Source organism: Pseudochaenichthys georgianus, chromosome 16, assembly GCF_902827115.2.
Source record: "Pseudochaenichthys georgianus chromosome 16, fPseGeo1.2, whole genome shotgun sequence".
NCBI classification, from domain to species: Eukaryota; Metazoa; Chordata; class Actinopteri; order Perciformes; family Channichthyidae; genus Pseudochaenichthys; species Pseudochaenichthys georgianus.
The window spans coordinates 10,105,549-10,127,360 of NC_047518.2; the positions used below are offsets into that span (position 1 = coordinate 10,105,549).

The window sequence follows — 21,812 nt, forward strand, 5'->3', positions numbered from 1 at the left end:
GTTAGTGTTTACTTCCTGTCTGTCTTCTTCTGTTGTTCCCGTTAGTGTTTACTTCCTGTCTGTCTTCTTCTGTTGTTCCCGTTAGTGATTACTTCCTGTCTGTCTTCTTCTGTTGTTCCCGTTAGTGTTTACTTCCTGTCTGTCTTCTTCTGCTGTTCCCGTTAGTGTTTACTTCCTGTCTGTCTTCTTCTGTTGTTCCCGTTAGTGTTTACTTGCTGTCTGTCTTCTTCTGTTGTTCCCGTTAGTGTTTACTTCCTGTCTGCCTTCTTCTGCTGTTCCCGTTAGTGTTTACTTCCTGTCTGTCTGTTTTGTGGCCACCACTGGCATTAAATAGACAGGACTTCTTTCTGCGGATTGATATGACCTCACATAATCACTTGATGATAGCTTTCTTAGCAATTGTCTGATAGCAAACCTCTGAATTTCCAAATTGACCAAACAGAATTGAGTATTCAACTAAGCTGTGTAATAAAAGTTAAAGTAATAGTTTGTATGTACTTTGGCAGTATTCTGGCAATTGTTGTTATGAATTAGTGATGTCATTAATACTCAATAAGGTAAACAGATAAATATGGGGTTTTGAGTTTGGAATAAAGTTGCATTATTAGTGCATGTGTTGTGTTAAACATGAGGCAGCAATTAAGCAAGTAAAGCACATGAGAATATAAATTGAGTTTCATATCCTATTTTAAAAGTACAAAACCATATCCAAAAATCTAAAACCCAACAGGTCAAATCCCAAGCTATGTTGTTCAGTGCTGTATGTGATTAACAGTGAATATTCTAAAGTCACATGACTCACGTGAACTCTCCCCCCCAGGTCTGAATAAGGGCGGAGTGTTAGCAGGAGTAATCGGTGCCCGGAAACCCCACTACGACATCTGGGGCAACACTGTGAACGTGGCCAGCCGCATGGAGTCCACGGGGGTGATGGGAAACATCCAGGTACAGCACTGAGACCCACTGAAGGCCTCTGCATCACTAAACACTGTCTAGACCAGGGGTTCTCAAAGTTTTGATGAGTGAGGGCCAATGTAGGTACCCAATATTGGATTGAGGGCCGCCGAAGAAAAAACGGAACACAAAATAATTCCAAAACAAATCCTTTCTTTATTGAACTAACCAATTACCGCAACTCGCGAGATGCCTAGTTGCCATGCAACCAGTAGTCTAGCAAACTTTCCACAAGCTGTCATTCATAATTTAGGAATGACAACCCAGGGGGCGCAGTTTTACCATTCTTAAATTCCATTCTAATTCTTACTAGATACAACCATGGAGGATTAAAATATAACGCATGCATTTCAGCGTGTCGCATTAACTATCGCGGGCCGCCAGAAACATTTCCGAGGGCCGCCATTGGCCCGCGGGCCGCACTTTGAGAACCCCTGGTTTAGACTCTACTAATGTGCCAGTATAAACTACTCGGATGCAGAATCATCCAATTTTCCATTTAAGTGATGAAAACAAGCAGAAACTATATCACTGATTTATAAAAGTGTGCATACAAAAAGATTTAGATGTACGTAAAGCTCAAATAAGACATGTTATTATTGGTCCATTTGGTATACAGTACTGAAGAAAACTGCTGTCACTAAAGAAGATACTGACTTTAATCTGTGCAAATCAGACAATGAAACAAACCACTATCATTAGCCGCTGGACTTGCTTGAAATATTTGTATACATGTTCAGCCTTTAGCCGCTAAAGTTTCCCCAACACTCGGAGGGACCAAACAAGAGCTAAATGGGACTCGTGTTGCACTTAGACTAATCGCGTGGAGCAAACAGGACTCCACATAAATGATTACATCATACAACGACGAAGTATGTTCTGCTGGATGAGTACATGTGCAATTGTTTGAGACGCATTTATCATAACAAAACATTACTATTTAAAGCACAATATGAATGAATTCAAAATGACATTTCTTTGTGTTTGCATGATCGGAAAATATGAACAGTAATATTTGCCACATTTAGTACATTATTTATGTATCAAACATTGTGTTGCAACAAATATAACATTCTGCTTTGCTTAGTTTCTGAATGTGTGTCTGTGTGTGTGTTGCCCCCAGGTGGTGGAAGACTGCTACAACATTCTGAAGGAGTACAGCTTCCGCTTTGTGAGGAGGGGGCCGATCTTTGTGAAGGGAAAAGGTGAACTGCTCACGTACTTCCTGAAGGGAAGAGACAAGCAAGGCTCCTTTATCAACGGCTCCTCTGTCACTCTGCCACACCAGGTGGTGGACAGCTAAGGACGCACACACACACACACACACACACACACACACACACACACACACACACACACACACACACACACACACTCACTCCCTCTCCAGCAGTTACATCCAGTGTGTAATGATCGCAGAGTGAGAGTTTCTGGAACGAGAAGTAATTTGCCAAAAAGCACTCCGGTACCTGGTATTCAACCAAATGTTTACAAATTACAGAACCTCTACACACTTCATACACACCTCTGACGACACCATTACTGAACACACACACACACACACACACACACACACACACACACACACACACACACACACACACACACACACACACACACACACACACGTACGTTCCCTGTCTGTGGAAAGATATAAATGCCTGTAGATATTGTATTTGAATTCAAGCTTCACCACGGAACTCAAAACATGAATCAATTTATATAAAATTGAATTATTCAAAATGTAGAGAAACAACCGATATCCAAATCCGACACTATAGATGAAATATTACAAATACAAATAATTAGACTGCAGTACATCAAGTCAAACTGAAGTGACACAAGATGGCCACATTTTCATATTTATGCTAGTTTTTCATAAAAACAGAAATGCACTTCTTTCAGTGTAAACAAAGAGCAGCTGTGTTCCCCCAACCGAATGGAGTTAAGATGGAGGTTAATGACGATGTGTGTTTTCACATTCTCCAGCAACAAGTCATATGAAGGTTTCTTCAACATTCTCCTGCTACAAATATTCACACCTTCAGACACACTCTCCTGCAGCTCATTTAAAAAAGACAAATCCACTCCAGCAGCTTTTTATCCACCCGTGGACGTTCGCACCCTGACATTCAGATATCACCATGTATCCCTATCATTTCAGTCCAACGTCATCCATCGCCGAACAGCAAGAGGATAACTCATTCAAGCTGGTCTTATTTAATTTAAATACAATGATAGGTTTTATTTCTTTCCAGGTGAAAACATTGATCTCACACACACACACACACACACACACACACACACACACACACACAGACACACACCACTCACACACAAACACAAGGCCTTTCGCACCTGACCACATTCACACAACGTAGCTTTTGGATGCCCGGCCTAAATTCTGGACCGCTCCACGTGTACTAAATCCTTCCATGAACGGAAAGCTGATCTGAGCTCAGCTTCATCAGACTGTCTCTGATGAAGAAGAGGATTTGGAAGTGGACCAATGAGAGGCCAGAAGTGACAATAGAGCTGCTGCCAATGTGTGCGCATAGTGTTTTCCTGCAAAATCAAAGTATTCTCTCTCCTCGTGTGTGATCTGGGGACAGGTCGCTCCTCCGTGTGCACGCCTCTGTGCGGAGAGACACAGGTGTCAGGTCAGAGGGTAGCACACATGGCAGAAATATTTTTCACTCTGATTGTGGATTGATGGAAGTGCCTATCACAGCTGTGATGTTTTCATGAAGTTAAAGGAGTCCATAGCCTTCTACAGGTAGGGGGAAGTCTTTGAGTCTTTTCACATTGCTGTGTGGGGATAATTCAAGTTTACTTCAGCAGCTCTAAGATCTGGAACATGAGGAATCAACCAAAACAGGTCTGAATGGTTTGGAAACAAAGCAACAGGGAGCCTTAATCAAAGATAAAGTATGCATTGTAACATTATTACCCATATTTTCACATCACAGTTCATAAACCCACTGCCTGCCTAAACGTTGACATACTGTACCTACCAAGCCCCCAGGAAGAGTGGCGGCCATTAAAGCAAACGTTTCTAGTGGCCAAACAATGGTACTACAACGTCCTTGTCAGTTTGTGACGTCATTGGGCCAAAAGAAGACTTTGTCCCATTGACTTACATTGAGAAAGAGACGTCTGTAAATAATTGTATAATTCTTTTATAGTTTAATTTACTACACAGGAGTTACTTTCCCTCTCCATTTATTTAACTGAGCCGAAACCCGGCAGATTAGATTAGAATGACGCCGTTCTCTTAATACACCCATGGCATTTTAGGTGTGCTCACTTTCAGTTCATTCACCAATGATGGTTCGGACTATCATAATGTTGTCTAAATATAAGGCTTATTTTGTTTTTATTAATCGGCCTAACCGGTTTTACTGTAATGGTATTTTCATTTTATTTATTTGTACCAAAAAAAGTTATAAAAACATTCTAGTAAATGATTTGGCTTCCCGCTGCCGACACTCTCAGTACCCCTAGGGGTCACGGACCCCCTGTGGGACAACTTCTACTCCGGTTTCTGGATCCATGAGACCTCTTTGTGACATTTGATCCAAGTGAAAGACAGAAAAGGACAGAGGCTGTAATAAACTGGAGTTTCCTTTCATTGCATGTGGAAAAACAAGAGACTTCAATCAATCTAGAACGTACTAAACATGTATTTCAATGTGTCACAAGACGACAGCGACAAACGGTTCAAGACATGAACCCGTTGCAGCCGTCCACATCGTTTGCACACGCTTTGAATCAAGCCCATTTCTGTCTGGTATTAACATGTGTGGAAAGTGTCCCCAGTGCTACGGAGTAACGGTCTCCACCTTGCTTCGTGGACGAGTTCATGTATCGCCACCCGAGTTAGCAGAATGTAATCTGTGTGCATTAACCCCTGCATTACAAAGCAGATCACTGACGGATCCAGATCTCATGTTAATACCAAGTGGACTCGGGGGCTGACTTGTCTCTTGAGTTGTGTCCTGAAGTTGGCTCTCATCTGTGTGTGTGTTAGTCTCTGCTTGTTGGACATGTCCAGCAGACACCACAGGGTGTTCCATACACCGATGTGTTTTCACGTGCAGATGGCCGATGGGCCCAAAGACGTTTTGGTTCATGTGAAACTCTGCAAGAAGTTCCCCCTGAAGCTGCATTCACGTGATACGCGCTTGGCTCTTCGCCCACCTTGAGTTTGGGCACAGAGTCGTGCGGGCGGCGAGAGCTAATTAAGTTTTGTTTCTATGGTAACCTCTCCTGCTAGTTTGCGCCACTTCATGCAGCTGTCATCTTATTGGTTGCACGTTGAAAGGTCAGCAGTAAACGAGTTAAAGGTTTAGATCATTTGAACGCCGTGCTCCTCGCCCCAGGAAGTGCACCACTAAATGTAGTAGTGGCCAAACATGTGTACTACAGCCCCTTTCTTTTTTCCATTGACTTGAAAAACTCAAGTGCTTATTCTCGCTGGGCAAAATCCCCTAATTGATCCAATACCTTTTGAATCTACAGTCGCTCCATTTAGGGATTCTTGCTCCACTGAGGACATTTCATACGAATGAACGGTGCCTCCGACCAGTTCTCTTTATCCGTCAATGTGCGTGACTCTGATGTAGTGAGTCACCTATTCGCACCGCTCTCTCTATTGAAACATAACCGCAACACAATAACAATAATAATAACTTAGATGTATATAGCGCCTTTCACCCAAGGTCGCTTTACAGAAAAACAGAATGTCAGCGCAGAGCAGTTTTCCCGCCTATCATGTGAATGCAGCTTAAGAGACCTGGCCAGGTGACAGACAAGAACACCAAACAAAATCGGACTTTATTATTTCAAATGTTTGGAGTAATTGCAGGCAAACCATATTCTGAGGGAAGCCTGTAGGTCTGCCTCGACAGTCTTCTCGCACGCAGGGAATGAGGCACGTCACGGTGCTTATTTGTACATCGTTTTGCCAAATTTGTTGCAATTAGAGAAGCTCTGACGAGACTCCCCTGACGGAGAAAAACGCTTGTATTTTGGATGTCCACATGAAGGCAGGACACGCAGTAGAAGGAGCGCCCCCACCTGGCAGGGAGCAGATGTGCCGTGTGAGGGCTTTGGGGATATGATTATGTATACATCTCTTTCCTCCGCTGATTGTAAAGCCCATTAATGATTCGGTAGAATGGGATGAAAGTGCAATAGTTTCTTCTTCTACAAAACCTGACACGCTCCTCTCTTAAGGAAAGGTTCAATCATTCCTTCCCCTTTAATTCATATTTTTATAACGTTATGTACAAGTTTTGTTCTATTTAAGGAGAAGGAAAGAGGACTGAGTATGTCCTAGTTGTATATAGACTTTAGAAGGTGTTTATGAATCAGATTTATTTATTGGAAATGACAGGGACATTGTTTTTGTGGTTGTTTTTTTACACAGATGTGAAAGTGCCAATGATAAAAGGAATTACTTTAAATGTTAAAAGCCAAAAAATGGACCACGGCTGTTTCCTGATTTATATTTTAAAAGAATCTCAAGCTTGGGAACACAAATGGAATAATGTGTCATGATTCCAGGTTTTGACTGCGACAGAATCTTTTTTTTTTTTTTTTTTTTTAAAGCTAAGCAGCAACACAGAACAGCGAACGCCATCTGGAGAGCCAGCAGGGCCAGCCGATGATGAAGTCGACAAAATGAGTTAATCTTGTGGTTCTAGTTGTTGTTGTCGTTCCATTTTGTCCGGATTTGATTCCAAACTTTGATTCCTCTGCACAGTTTTTGTGATTTTTAATTAGATATACTGTAGATCCCAATTCTGGTTTTGAAGTATTTCTCATTCTGTGTGCCCTCCTTCATTTCAACTGTCATCGTAAGGTGAGTTGATTAAAACAATCCAATAAAGATGAGTCTCAGTGTCATGATTACTGCGCAGTAGGTGGACACTGCGGCACAGTGGACGTCTCCGTAGGTGGAGGCTGACAGAGGTGAGTCATTCAAACAAGTGTAGAAGCAAAAACTCTTATCGTCACAGATGCTGCACTTCCCTGATTTAAGCCATCCTTTAATTGTCTTCATTTTGTTATACATTGGTGCTTTGAAATAAAAGCAAAGAAGAAGAACCTAGTCCAACAACTAGGACCATTATTCACCTGTAAATATATAGCATGCTGTACCAATACTCGGGTTGTGGAGAGTTACTCTAAAAATGTATTCCGTTAACATTACAATTTACCTGTTAGACAAATTAGTCATTAACATGGTCTGAGTATCAAAATATACCTCAATATCAAATGCAATGCATAGAGAAATAATCAACAATAAGACGTTTTTTATTTAAGTGTATTATGTAAGACGACAGAACAATGTGACCTTAAAAAAGAAGAAACCAAGATATTTATTATCAAAAATGTCTCTGCTCAGTGATTTTGTTTATAGGGAAACCTGCCATTCATTCAGCATATTCAGGCAGCAGTCTGTACACGAGCACATACTACAATAAAAAAAAAGCAGAATTTAAATCTGAAAAGAAATGCTCTGTTTTAGTTTAATACACACAGTTCAGCTCACACACACTATGAACATAGGTTCACGTGCTGAATAAAAAAAGAATGTCACATTGACATGATGGATTACTAGCACCACTACAATGCTGCACAACATTTTAAATAGAGAACAATATGTATGGAGCCCTCACATTGTTGTGTAGGCCCATACTTTAGGGTGGAATCTATACGCCTTCTGCCTGAATATTAATAATGGTTTTCACTTTCTGTGGTTCTTAATTTTTTTTTATTCAGTAGGTGACCCTATGTTCATAACATGGTGTGTTTGAGCTTAACTATGTAGTAAACGAAAATTGAGCAATTTGTTAGCTCTGATTTTAAACTAGTCTGTGCTCATGTGTTCATTGTTTGGTCACCATTTTTAAAGGTAAGCCAAATGAGATGCGCAGCGCCCCTAGCGGCGACGCAGCGCGCGCAAAAAGACGTGGAGGAATTTCCGCCGACGTCACTGCGTATGTCAGGGCTGCAGCTGTCTTAGAGCAACAATAACAAGCTCTGCCACATTAACTTAGCACGGCTTTAACGCTCCCTGACAGCGCCAGATAACACCGAATCTCGTCAAAATGTGGCTCTCGGAATAACTTAGACCTCTGTTTCCTCGTCGTCTGAGTCGAACACCGGGGTTACCGTCTCCGCCACCGCCGCTCCAGACCCGGAGAGTCGGTCGCAGGGGGAGCAGGGCTGCATCTGGGTCAGTGGGCCTGTCGGTGGCAGCACCGGTGTTATCCCCGCGGGCTCACATTGCGCCTGTCATTCGTTTTTATATAGCCTACATACCCGCATAACCCGCGGGAACATGCAGGGGGACGGGGCAGGACAGGACCAAGACTCAGAACTGTCCTGCTGCCGAAACGGTGCGCAGAACGGCGAGTCGTCCTCCAGCGGAGAGGCTCACTCCAACGGGCTGGAGTCGGTGACTAACAATGGAAACACTGTCAACAACAACAACAATAACGGAGTGTCAGCACCGCCGGAGTCCAACAACAGCAACAGCACGGTGGACACTAGGAAGAAGAAGCGCCTGTCTCAGTGCGAGGAGGACGTCATCAGGCTCATCGGACAGCATCTCCACGACCTGGGGCTCAAGTGAGTGAGAAACAGAACCGAGTCACCCCCCCCACCCACCCTGCCGAACCATCACACAGTTTGATGCAGCCATAACAATATAATTAAATACGATGTCAATGATGTGCTCGGAGGTGAATTTGTCTTTTACATAACAAATGCATTCCCATTGTTTTCACTCTACACTGCAGGACTGTGCTCCCAGTGGATGAGGCACAGGATTTACGTTTTCTATGGAGGTCGCTTCCTGTTTGATCAACACAATAGAACGCCAGGCCCATTAAATAAAGACTGGTCAATATATTCAACATAATAAAAGAATGCTCCTGCATATTAAGAAAACAAAAGATGTTGAGTTTGGATTAAAAGTTATTTGGCTTTGAGTTTGGGTGAGAATCTTAGTCTTTAAATAAGTTTGTACTCCATGTTATTGCATTCTGCACATAGATTGTGATAAGATGACCTGTTGAAGGATACAGGAAGTCAGAAATAGTATTATTTTCCTGATTATTTAATAAACAAGTTATTTCTTTCTGGTTAAATTCGTAATGTTTTAGCCTGTGGAATATCTGAACATCTTGAATAAGACCAGTTTTTAGAGCTCAACTTGACTTCTTAAAGGTGGGGTATACATTTCAGAAACCGGCTCGAGATACACTTTTTGTTATATTCCATGGAATGCTCTTAACATCCCGATAGCAATGAATATCTTGAGTGCTTTGACAAAAAATCCATAAAAAAAATGTCATCTGTAGAAGCCGCGCTGTAAAAAGTACAACCAATCCGTTTAGCCACGGATTGGATGGCCTACCTGCCTGTCAGCCTTCCATCGGGGCACAAACTTATCTCGTGTCCTCATTGGTCATGTGCGCGTTCGTGTGTGTTGGAGGAGGGGCTCTGTAAGGAAGTGGCAGATTTTCTCCGGTTGTGTATTTTCTAATTCTAGCGATCTCGAGCCGGTTTCTCAAATTTACCTCCCACCTTTAATATATGTGTTTGTGTCATTCCACCAGGCCTGAACATACAACAGTGACATTAAACGGATTCTAAGGCTGCGGCCCCACGAGGACGAATTCGGTCGTTTGCGTTACTGTTTAGTGTCATATAGACCGTTCGGCCACACGAGGACGACCGAATATGGCACTAAACGACTGAGGAAACGACAACGGGTCCCAAGGTGGATAGAAATGCATACGCCACTCTCTGGGGGGTCAAACAGCTCCGTGTGTGCGCCCTATACGGACATTTTCAGATCACTGATAGTGATTGCGCAATAGCCCCGCCTCTCCCCACCTCTTCTGCTCACCTCCGCTTACCCCGCGCCAGTGCTGAAGTGTTTCGCCACCAACAACAACAACAATGGCGGATCGCAGAGTTGCTATCGTGCTCCGGACGCTATTGACCATGCTACAGTTGTTTGTGCAACATCTACAGCAATAATGATGAGGCAATAGCCCCGCCTCTCCCCACCTCTGCTGCTCACCCCCACGTCAAAGTAAACTGCACCCTGAATTCAGATTATTTATCTTTTTCTCGCGAGTGAAGTCTAATCTGACAGGACGGAGACACGCAGCTCTGCTCAGCTGCAGCTCCTCCCGCTGCAGCAAAACACACACTTCAAGTCTGATCATCACCCTTAGCTATTTTAATTACCTCTCAAACTCCCTAAACTAGTTATAAATATGTTTATTTTTACAGTCGGCCGGGTCACCGATTACTGGATGAGCTGCTGCATGAGACAGACACTGCGCTGTCCGAAGAGAGGGAGGAAAAAGAGAGGCTCCGTGTATTTTATCATTATATTATATAGAGTCGTTATTCATTTGTTTTAAAGCTCAATAAATAACAAAGAAGACCTTTGACCGGCACTTTTATAATTTTGTCCGGAAGATTTCAACTTTAATACACGCTGACTGGCGAAAAACTCTGCCCGGTTCCCTCGGCCCCCACCGCGGAGAATAAACAGAAGGGCAACCATGACAACCATGCTTCTTCGCTGCTTTTGTGGAGGAAGTTACAGCGCCACGTAGAGGCTCCTGCATATGTACTGCAGCTTCTCCAGCGGTTGGAGCTAAACGGAGCGGTCTCGTGTGGACAGACACTATCCGGATAATTATTGCATGTGGACGGAAGCCGTTTGCGATTGCGTTTGCGTTAATCCTATGCGTTTAGCCGTTTTCGTCCTCGTGGGGCCGCAGCCTAAATGACACGGAGAGAAGCTGCAATCACAGATTATAATGCTACAAACAACCATTCATTTTCTGTCGGCTAAATGTTCAACTCAAAAAGCATGGGAATGGTTCAAACCACATTTTTGTATCTCTTTCATAAGTGTGTGTCTAAATCATGTTGTGTATCAGTTGGTCACATGACAAGACTTCAAGGCAAGTATTGAAATTGATAAGTGCTGAGAGAGTCATCGTCATGATGCTGATTGGTTCTCCTCCGATGCGTTCATGTCCCCAGTCAGACGGTGGACCTCCTGATGCAGGAGTCAGGGTGCAGACTGGAGCACCCCTCCGCCACCAAGTTCCGCAACCATGTCATGGAAGGAGAGTGGGACAAGGTGGAGAGACGTTTGTACTGTCCATACTGTCTTGAGTTTTTCATAGCAGTAATCTAAGCACTCAATTTAGAGCCAGTAGGAACGATTGTTACAGTGCTTCAAATCTGTTCATCAGTGACTGTCTAGGTTTAAGAGTTTATTCATTGTGAACAGAGGTGGGAAGTAACTAAGTACATTTACTCAAGTACTGTTCTTATGTACATTTTTAAGATACTTGTTATGCTACTTTGTTCTTCTTCTCCAGAGGTAAATTGTGTACTTTTACTCCACTACATTTATGTAATACCTTTAGTTACTTTGCATTTAAATATATTAAGTGTTAAATCAGACTTTAGTTCCACGTGGAGTAAATCCACAAGCTACCCTGCAGTATACAAAGTCCTTCAAACTAGCTGCACCTTCACCAGCTTTGATAACACTTTACTGATCAATCATTATAACATATCATCATATATATAATATACTTGATTAACATTTTGAATGCTGGACTTTTACTTGTAACCGAGTATTCCTACAATCTGGTATTTCTACAAGATCTGAGTACTTCTCCCACCTCTGACCGTGACACCTGCCCCTCTTCGTGTTCTTTATGCTTTCCCCTTCCTTTATTCAGGCTGAGAGTGACCTGAATGAACTGAAGGCATTGATGCACTCTCCCAGTGCTATAGTGGTGAGTAGCAGTCCTCAGATCAGCTGTCTCTCTGCTCCGTCTCGTCAACATGTCACGTATGGTGCACACACACTGCAGCCAGAGGCACGAAGCTCCGACTAAATAATAGAGACCGCCAGTAGCGGGAACAAAAATAAATCTTAATACTGGTACATTTAAAAAATTGGGATTACTAGCAGGATTACAATGTTACAATCACTTTGAAAACAATGAGCTGCTGGGCCCCCTTTGAGCCTCGATCCCCTCTAGTTTCTGTGCAGGGTTTAAAGATGTCTACTTGGGTAGTAATTAGATTTATTACATGAACCCATTCCAGCTATATGCAAGCGTTTAGGATTTACAACTAGACTTAACACAGAACAGTAGGGCAGCTGTTCGTCATCCAGATTGATGTGTACAATTAGATCCTAAGACATTTTAAAATAAGCAATCCTATAAATAATAACAGTAACAAAATACATCTGTAATCAAATACACTTCAAAATATGTTTTGCTGCTTCTTTTCTCAATTTACTGTAGGTTACTTATTTGTATTAGATTGATTATAAAAGTTCCCTTTGTTCAGAAAGAACCAAAGGCAGTTTGGTGCCAATCATCTCCAAATATTCATAATATACTAGATACTCGATACTAGATGAAAATGTTGCTAAATATCATGTTACCAAGAGTCATTTGCATATTTGTATCCCTCTAGCAAAAGAAGCATTCAGGTCATTGCTCTTCCAAGTCGGTGCAAAGTGTGTTCCATTACTAGTGTAAGGAACAACAGGTTCTGTACTGAGTTCTCATGACAACATCACCGAATACAATGTTTGAATTGAATAGAACATAAACACTCACTGTAATGGTCTGCTGGTGAAGACACCTTGGTTTTCTAGAAGCTTCTGTGTTGGTGAATGTCTTGGCCTGTGCTGATGTGCTCTCTGCTCGGTGTTCTTGTGCTCCTGAGCAGCGGATGAAGTTCCTGCTGCTGCAGCAGAAGTACCTGGAGTACCTGGAGGACGGGAAGGTTCTGGAGGCCCTGCAGGTGCTCCGAGCCGAGCTCACTCCTCTCAAGTACAACACGGAGCGGATCCACATCCTGAGCGGGTCAGTCCACACCGGGAGCTCTCACTGAACGTCCACGGAGCGGGCTTATCATTCAGAGTATCCACGATACAACGTGTAATGTGGTGTGACGTTAGTTACATGTGCACCCCTATCACAATTGTCCGCTCGGTACGCCCAGATATGCAATTCTTGAAACAACTAAGTTGTGCATTTTCCCTTTATTTCTCTAAATAAAAAGTAACAAAATATCCAAACAGTTAAATACATTTTATAATTAATCCATGAACTGTGCGTTACAAAGAAACATGTTGCTATTAAAACTCTTTTAAATGCATGTCTCGTGCAGCTTGCTCTATCTCCAAATGATTGAAACTGAAGAATATAAATACTTGTAATTAGTTTAGCTAGTTAACAGGTAGATAAGATGACTTAATACGATAAGATAAGATAAGATAGTACTTTATTGATCCCAATCTGGGTAATGTTTGTGTTCACTAATGGCCTAACTAGGATCATGTGTGGCACCGCTCTCTGGTCCCGTCACACTGTGGCTGCTGTGAGACGCGTGGCTGCTGTGAGACGCGTGGCTGCAGTGAGACGCGTGGCTGCAGTGAGACGCGTGGCTGCTGTGAGACGCGTGGCTGCTGTGAGACGCGTGGCTGCTGTGAGACGCGTGGCTGCTGTGAGACGCGTGGCTGCAGTGAGACGCGTGGCTGCTGTGAGACGCGTGGCTGCTGTGAGACGCGTGGCTGCAGTGAGACGCGTGGCTGCAGTGAGACGCGTGGCTGCTGTGAGACGCGTGGCTGCAGTGAGACGCGTGGCTGCTGTGAGACGCGTGGCTGCTGTGAGACGCGTGGCTGCTGTGAGACGCGTGGCTGCAGTGAGACGCGTGGCTGCTGTCAGCAGGAGCCTGAGACCGGACCGTTGAGCTCTTTCCCGATTCTCGCTCTCTCGTGTTTTTGTCCTTATCTATCAAATCTAGCTCGTGATATGACAGCCTTCTGAACAAGCTGTCTAAACAAAAGCCATTGCTAAGGCAACCAGGTGAAGCGCCAAGGTTTCAATGAGGGGTGAACATTACCCCGTTAGCGCTTCGGAGAAACACTGATTGGTTAGCTCGGGGTGAATCCCAAAAAGAGCCTCTTTAAACACAAACGCTTTTTGGAAGTAAATGTGAATTGGGAGTTTTTGTAATGAGTTGTAGCTGCAACTAGGGCCGGCTCAGAAGGACGCTGACAAGGTGATACATGTGTGTGAGCAGCTGAGAGTGTGTGAGCAGTTGAGAGTGTGTGTGAGCAGCTGAGAGTGTGTGAGCAGCTGAGAGTGTGTGAGCAGCTGTGAGTGTGTGAGCAGCTGAGAGTGTGTGAGCAGCAGAGTGTGTCTGCAGAGTGTGTGAGCAGCTGAGAGTGTGTGAGCAGCTGAGTGATGTCCTTCTGGGTTCTGCAGGTACCTGATGTGCAGTCATGCAGAGGACCTGCGAGCCAAAGCAGAGTGGGAGGGCAAAGGCTCGGCGTCCCGCACCAAGCTGCTGGACAAGCTGCAGAGTGAGTGCACACTTTAAACAGCATTACCAGCCGCATCATTATGCATACAGTATGTTTTATAATGTTGCCTCTCTTCTAAAATCCACTGCTTTCTACATCACTTATTATGTACTATTGGCCATTATGATCTTAGTACAGTATTATTATCTCGATAACATTATCAGTAAATATGATTTTCAAACATCATGTATCCATTTGTATACTTACATCGTTCTCCTTTAATGGATTGTAACCAAACGGAAGCTTTTCACAGAGCAGTAATTGTTGACATTGACGTTGTCTTGGGTCATATTTACGGCATGGACCACATTACATTACATTACATTTAGCTGACGCTTTTATCCAAAGCGACTTACAATAAGTACATTCGACCAGGAAGACACAACCTTGAAGAAAACAGAATCATATAAGTACATCAGGTTTCATAGAGCCAAACATTTAAAGTGCTACTCAACTGGCTATAGATAAGCCAGCCCTTTATTAGTATATAAGTGCTCTGTTAGCAGTTCTTTGTTAGTCATTCTATCGCTCGAAGTGGAGTCGAAAGAGATGAGTTTTCAGTCTGCGCCGGAAGGTGTGTAAGCTATCTGCTGTCCTGATGTCAATGAGGAGCTCATTCCACCATTTTGGAGCCAGGATAGCAAACCCACGTGTTTTTGCTGATGGGAACTTGGGTCCCCTTCGCAGCGAGGGTGCAGCGAGCTGTTTGGTTGATGCAGAGCGAAGTGCACGTGCTGGGGTGTACAGTTTAACCATGTCCTGGATGTAGGAAGGGCCAGATCCATTCGCAACATGGTACGCTAGTGCCATTGTTTTAAGTGGATTCAAGCAGTTACCGGAAGCCAGTGGAGGGAGGGGAGGAGCGGCGTGGTGTGGGAAAATGTAGGAAGGTTGAAGACCAGACGAGCCGCTGCATTCTGGATGAGCTGCAGAGGTCGGATGGCACATGCAGGTAGACCAGCCAGGAGGGAGTTGCAGTAGTCTAGGTGTGAGCTGACGAGAGCCTGGACCAGAACATGCGTGGCTTTCTGGGTCAGCTGGGGACGTATCTTCCTGATGTTGTAAAGCGTGTATCTGCAGCAGCGGGTTGTAGCAGCTATGTTTGCAGTGAAGGACAGGTTGTTATCTAGGGTCACACCCAGATTCCTTGCAGTCTGAGTCGGGGAAACAACAGAGGTGCCAATGTTGATAGTCAGGTCAAGAGTGGGACAATCTTTTCCCAGAAGGAAAAGCAGTTCAGTCTTGTCAAGGTTGAGCTTGAGATGATGAGCGGACATCCACTGAGAGATGTCAGCTAGACAAGCAGAGATGCGTGCGACGACCTGGGTCTCTGAGCGGGGAAAGACAGAATTAATTGGGTGTCGTCAGCGTAGCAGTGGTATGAAAAACCATGCGGGCTAATGACTGATCCGAGCGAGTTTGTGTACAAGGAGAAGAGGAGGGGACCAAGAACAGAGCCCTGAGGGACCCCTGTAGTTAATTGACAAGGGTCGGACTCCGACCCTCTCCAAGTTACCCTGTAGGTGCGGTCTTTGAGGTATGAGGTGAGGAGGGAGAGTGCAGAGCCTGAAACTCCAAGTTCTTGGAGAGTGCGAAGGAGGATCTGATGGTTCACCGTGTCGAATGCAGCAGACAGGTCCAACAGGATGATGACAGAGGAGAGGGAGGCTGCTTTAGCAGTGTGCAGTTCCTCAGAGACAGCAAGGAGGGCAGTTTCTGTGGAGTGACCTGCCTTGAAACCAGACTGGTGCGGATCCAGAAGGTTGTTCTGATGGAGATAACAGGAGAGTTGTTTAAAGACAGCGCGTTCAAGTGTTTTAGACAGGAACGGGAGTAGAGAGACAGGCCTGTAGTTTATAACATCAGACGGGTTGAGAGTGGGTTTCTTCAGGAGAGGGTTTACTCTTGCCTCCTTGAGACTGTTTGGAAAGTGAGCAGAAGTTAGAGTTAGAGTAAGTGTTGATGAAATGGGTGAGAAACGGTAGAATATCAGGAGCGATAGTCTGAAGGAGGTTTGAAGGGAGAGGGTCCAGAGGACAGGTGGTAGGGCGGGCAGAGGTAATGAGGGTAAGAACCTCACTTGGAGAGAGAGGGGAAAAGGAGGTCAGTGTGTGGGTGGAAGGAGGGTCTGGTGACCCAGCGGTGAGTAGAGGTGAGTCAGAAAAAGAAGAGCGAATATCATCAACCTTTTTTTCAAAGTAGTTAACAAAGTCGCTTGACAGAAGGGAGGAGGGGGAAGGGGCTTTGGAGGTGTCCAGGAGGGAGGAGAAGATGGAAAATATTTTTTTAGGATTGGAATAGGAAGATTGGATCTTATCTTGAAAGAAAGTGCTTTTGCCTGAGAGATCGAAGCAGAGAAAGAGGAGAGCAGAGCCTGATAGGTTAGGAGGTCGTCGCGGTGTTTGGATTTCCACCGTTTCCGCTCTGCTGCCCTAAGGACGGTTCTATTAGCACGCAGTGCGTCATTTAGCCAGGGAGCAGGAGGGGACTGACGAGCCGGCCGAGATATGAGAGGACAGAGAGAGTCCAGAGAGGATGAGAGAGTAGAAAGGAGAGTTTCTGCAGCAGAGTTTGGAGGCAGGAGTTGGAACGAGTCAGAGGAAAGGAGGGCTGAGAGCACCGGTGAGGCAAAGGTAGAGGGGGAGAGGGAACGGAGGTTACGGCGGACAGGTGCAGGATGAGTAGAGATTAGTTTGTTATGTTTGGAAAGGGATAGAGAGAATGAAATAAAGAAGTGATCGGATGTGTGGAGCGGGTTTACAGAGAGGTTAGAAGTAGTGCAGTTCCTTGAGAATATGAGATCGAGGACATTGCCACCTTTATGAGTTGCTGGGGACGGAGACAGTGAGAAAACAAAGGCGGTTAACAGAGATGTTAGTTCGTCTATCTTCCCCGTCTGGAGGTTGAAGTCTCCGAGAAGTACAGCAGGAGGGCCAGTTTCAGGGATGTGTGAGAGGAGATGATCTAATTCCTCCAAGGCGCCTGGTGGACGGTAGAGAACAACAATGGTTAGTTGTATAGGATGGGTCACTGTGACGGCATGGAATTCAAAGGTGGAAGGAGTGAAGTTAGGTAGCTTGAAGAGGGAAAAGCTCCATTTGGGAGAGAGCAGGAGACCAGTGCCACCTCCTCTGCCAGTGGGTCTGGGTGTATGGGAGAAGGAATATGCTGTGGAGAGAGCTGCTGGGGTGGATGCTGGTAAACACATACTGGTCTGTGTACATCACATACACATACAGTATACATCACATACTGGTAAAACCTCATGGTGGTTGTTGAAAATGTTCAAATATCTGGACAGCTTCGACATTGATGCTTTCACCAAGTATTTACACAATGATCATTTGATAAATCATCATCAGTAATGTGGGCTTATTGATTTAGTGGGTAAAGGCAAATGATAGAAAAGCTACAGGTCTGGTTAGTTTAGAAAATGACCTAATTTTACTGTATGAAAATCAGGTAAAGACACACACTTATATCAATCAACAACCTACAGTTGTAGCTGTCATATCATGACTAGTAGCTTAGTCTGTAAGGACTTGGGAACTGAAGGGTTGCAGGTTCGAGTCCAGATCAGACCAAAACACAGAGTGTTGAATGGTAGCTGGGGAGGGGCCAGTTCACCTCCTGGGCTTCACTTCACACACCTCTCCACCAACGCATGTGTATAGGTCCTGTGTATTTTGGCCCATTTTTAAAATGTTATGTAATTTAACCAACACCAGGGTTAAAGGTGGGGTAGGTAAGTTTCAGAAACCGGCTCGAGATACACTTTTTGTTATATTCTATGGAATGCTCTTAACATCCCGATAGCAATGAATATCTTAAGTGCTTTGACAAAAAAATCCATAAAAAAATGTCATCTGTAGAAGCCGTAATACTGTAAAAAGTACAACCAATCCGTTTAGCCGGGCCGGCTAAACGGATTGGTCATGTTGGTCATCACTGCTACAACCCGTTGGTCATGTGCGCGTTCCTGTGTGTTGGAGGAGGGGCTCTATAAGGAAGTGGCAGATTTTCTCCGGTTGTGTATTTTCAAATTCTAGCGATCTCGAACCGGTTTCTCAAACTTACCTACCCCACCTTTAAACAATGTATTGGAATAATAGAAGTATCTCTTTTTCTGAGTCATATCTCAAAATAAAATGTCGATCAATCACCCAGCCATAATTGATGTGTGTTGAATCTAAGTCCAATCTTTGATATGTTTTACTGTTTGTGTGTTTGTGTGCAGCATACCTGCCCCCCTCGGTGATGCTGCCCCCCCGGCGCCTGCAGACCCTCCTGAAGCAGGCGGTGGAGCTGCAGAGGGAGCGCTGCCTGTACCACAACACCAAGCTGGACAGTGGGCTGGACTCTGTGTCCCTGCTGCTGGACCACGCCTGCAGCCGGTACCCGCTCACTCTGCTGGGAACACACTCATATTTACACATCAAACCAGTTCTGAAGCTTTATTGTCGTTGACTATTCTGGGACGATTGGTTTCCTGCCTGGGTGGAAACAATATTAAGTCCACTGAACGTTCTCGATAACCATCTTCATATTCAAAGTTCCAATCATGTTTTATTGCCCTTGAGAATAGAATTGATCAAGTCTGCAACCATTGAACATGGGCAATTATTGGCAAACCACTAATGTTATGTCTTATAACAATATTGGTACTTGATGCCTGCCTGTGCGTGTGTCCTTATCTCTCTCTTTAGGAAGCAGTTCCCCTGCTACACTCAGCAGATCCTCACTGAACACTGCAATGAAGTCTGGTTCTGCAAGTTCTCCAACAACGGCACAAAACTGGCAACTGGGTCCAAAGACACAACGGTCATATTGTGGCACGTGGACACGGTAATCAAAGGTTACCTATGATCAAAGTCACCTCAGAGCAGGGGGAATGTGATTTGACTGGTATAACTGTTGGTCAACAGGAAACCCAGCAGCTGAAGTTGATGAAGACTCTGGAGGGTCACGCTTACGGGGTCTCGTACCTGGCGTGGAGCCCTGACGATGCGTATCTGATCGCCTGTGGACCTGATGACTGCTCTGAACTGTGGCTGTGGAACGTTCAGGTACAGCCTCTCTCTGTCAGCTGTCTAGATTGTGTGCAGGGATTGGACGGTTACTTAAAAAATGTATTCCATTACCTTATCTAGTTAGTAATAAGTAACCTTATCTAATTTTTACAAAATTAAAGTAATGTAACCTAATTATGTTCTGTTAGACCTTAGAACATTTGAAACCAAGATATTTAGAATCGAAAATTATTTTTTTGTATTTGAGTTTTTACTAACATTGTAATCCTGCTGGTAATCCCCAATTTGTACAAATGTACCATTCATCTGATTACATATTTATTCAATTAACTGCAAGGCAATACAGTTAATTTGTATCCTGATAACGTAATCCTATTACATGTAACCAGTTACTCCTAAGTCTTGCTTTGGTTCCAATTGTTGCACAGAATCAGGAAATATGTTTCAGTGTAGTTGCACTAAGAAGGATTAACTTCACTACTTGCATAAGCACAAGGAATACCGATTAGTCGTCAGATATGTATGAGAGTTTTGTATTAATACATACTTGAAACATGTGAGCCTTTCCTTTAAATTCTACTTTGGAATGACTAAGGCACCTGGACCCTGTAAATGCAGGTACAGTAGGGTGGTCCTTGGGGACATGTACATTTTCGAATAGATTTTTGTCAAGCTACAATCACCGGAAGTTGTTATGATAGTCAAGATTGCTCTCCTGGTGAATTTTATTAAAATTCCAACAACATTTACCCCTCCCTCATCAACCTTGAAGTCCTTGAAATTGAAAGTCGGAAAGTCTAAGCTCCAACCCAATTCACCAGGAGAGTTTTCTTGACTAATAGAAGGAATTCTGGGGGTTGGAGCTAAGACTTTCCCACTTTCAATTTGAACGACCACCCTAAGGTACAGTATACTGCATTCTCATTGCATTCAACCCAAACCCATGGCAACCTGCAGTGAGAAAAGGGGGAACAGTTTCACCCGATAAGAGATGTGCTCTGAGTGTGTTGTCTGATTCATGTTTCTCTTTCCTGGCTTCTGTGTTGTAGACGGGGGAGTTACGCACCAAGATGAGTCAGTCTCACGAGGACAGCCTGACCAGCGTGGCCTGGAACCCCGACGGTAAACGCTTCGTCACCGGGGGCCAGAGGGGCCAGTTTTACCAGTGTGTGAGTATCTCTCACAACTTGGTACTATGCATACACTGCAATGACATCACACACAATATCTTATAAAGGTGTGTAAAGCGTAATACGGATGTTTTCATTGCCTACATGCTGCTTGAATGTGTATATGTATTTTAAATGACATTCTGATACACACTGTAGTTGAGAAGTGAGCCATGTCATGGGAAATGTGTAATTTCTGGCTTACAAGATGGACGAGGAGTCATGATGTACTGAAAGAGCAGTGTTGTGCGTTAGGTACACAAAGATCTTCCAGACTTCAAAGTCTCTGTAGAAGGTTTCCAGACTGTGTGTTTCAAGTGTTGTTATTCTACAATGGCGACAACACGTTTTGCCTAGACCCCGCCCTAAACTAATTCTATTGGTTTCCCCTAAGTATAGATCATACTGAGAACACACGGGAGGCACAAGGACACATGAATCACTACACATGAATTTCAATATAGTGTGTAGCAAATTGTTAATGTAGTGATTTCGAAATATTTTGATTAAACTGGACTGTCAGAGGGAGAAGTAGGGGCAGGGACACTTTGGTAAGTCAGGATTTCAATTGTATTGACAGCTAAATGGTGAGAGCTAGCTAACTAGTATATAGCTAATAAGGTTAATCGTTTAACTTGTGGCTGTTGTGTAGTGTTATGTGACAAGTTAACTAGTTTCTAAACAAGCTAATGCTATGCTAACTATTACATATTACATTACATTACATGTCATTTTTTTAGACGCTTTTTTCCAAAGCGACTTACATACATTCAGTACTGTGGACAATCCCCGCAGGAGCAATTTGGGGTGAAGTGTCTTGCCCAGGGACACAATGACATGCTGGACATATATTACGAACCATAGTCAGTGGAGGCCATGTGGCAAAAAGCAGGAAGTTGTAAATGTTATGGTTCCTGCTGTTGCACAATGTCTTCAGTTTTTAAGAACTGATACATTTAATGAAAATATTGACCTTAGGTAAAATATGAAATGATTTGTGATGTACCTATGTTTAAAAAAAATGCATATTGTCTGCTCCTGACTGCAGGACTTGGATGGGAACCTGCTGGACTCCTGGGAAGGGGTCCGGGTTCAGTGCCTGTGGTGTCTGAATGACGGCCGGACCATGCTCGCATCCGACACACACCAACGCATTCGTGGATACAACTTTGAGGACCTGACGGACAGGAACATGTGAGTCCCCAGCAG

The 21,812-nt window shown here is 44.0% G+C and overlaps 2 protein-coding genes across 2 annotated transcripts in view; both read left to right on the plus strand.

Annotated features, from left to right (window-relative positions):
• The window catches only part of adcy3a (adenylate cyclase 3a), a 32,000-nt gene extending 25,434 nt beyond the window's left edge, over nucleotides 1-6,566 (plus strand). The window contains exons 19-20 of the mRNA XM_034102618.2: nucleotides 821-945; nucleotides 2,078-6,566. Coding sequence (XP_033958509.2) covers nucleotides 821-945; nucleotides 2,078-2,257 — 305 coding nt within the window. The 3' untranslated portion in view covers nucleotides 2,258-6,566. The remainder of the gene's footprint in view (nucleotides 1-820; nucleotides 946-2,077) is intronic.
• Nucleotides 6,567-7,936: 1,370 nt separating this feature from the next.
• Nucleotides 7,937-21,812, plus strand: part of wdr26a (WD repeat domain 26a) — a 26,319-nt gene continuing 12,443 nt past the window's right edge. The window contains exons 1-10 of the mRNA XM_071206039.1: nucleotides 7,937-8,595; nucleotides 11,041-11,140; nucleotides 11,754-11,810; nucleotides 12,763-12,899; nucleotides 14,307-14,404; nucleotides 18,642-18,798; nucleotides 19,111-19,249; nucleotides 19,330-19,470; nucleotides 20,484-20,603; nucleotides 21,652-21,797. Of these exons, the coding sequence (XP_071062140.1) occupies nucleotides 8,306-8,595; nucleotides 11,041-11,140; nucleotides 11,754-11,810; nucleotides 12,763-12,899; nucleotides 14,307-14,404; nucleotides 18,642-18,798; nucleotides 19,111-19,249; nucleotides 19,330-19,470; nucleotides 20,484-20,603; nucleotides 21,652-21,797 (1,385 nt within the window). The 5' untranslated portion in view covers nucleotides 7,937-8,305. The remainder of the gene's footprint in view (nucleotides 8,596-11,040; nucleotides 11,141-11,753; nucleotides 11,811-12,762; nucleotides 12,900-14,306; nucleotides 14,405-18,641; nucleotides 18,799-19,110; nucleotides 19,250-19,329; nucleotides 19,471-20,483; nucleotides 20,604-21,651; nucleotides 21,798-21,812) is intronic.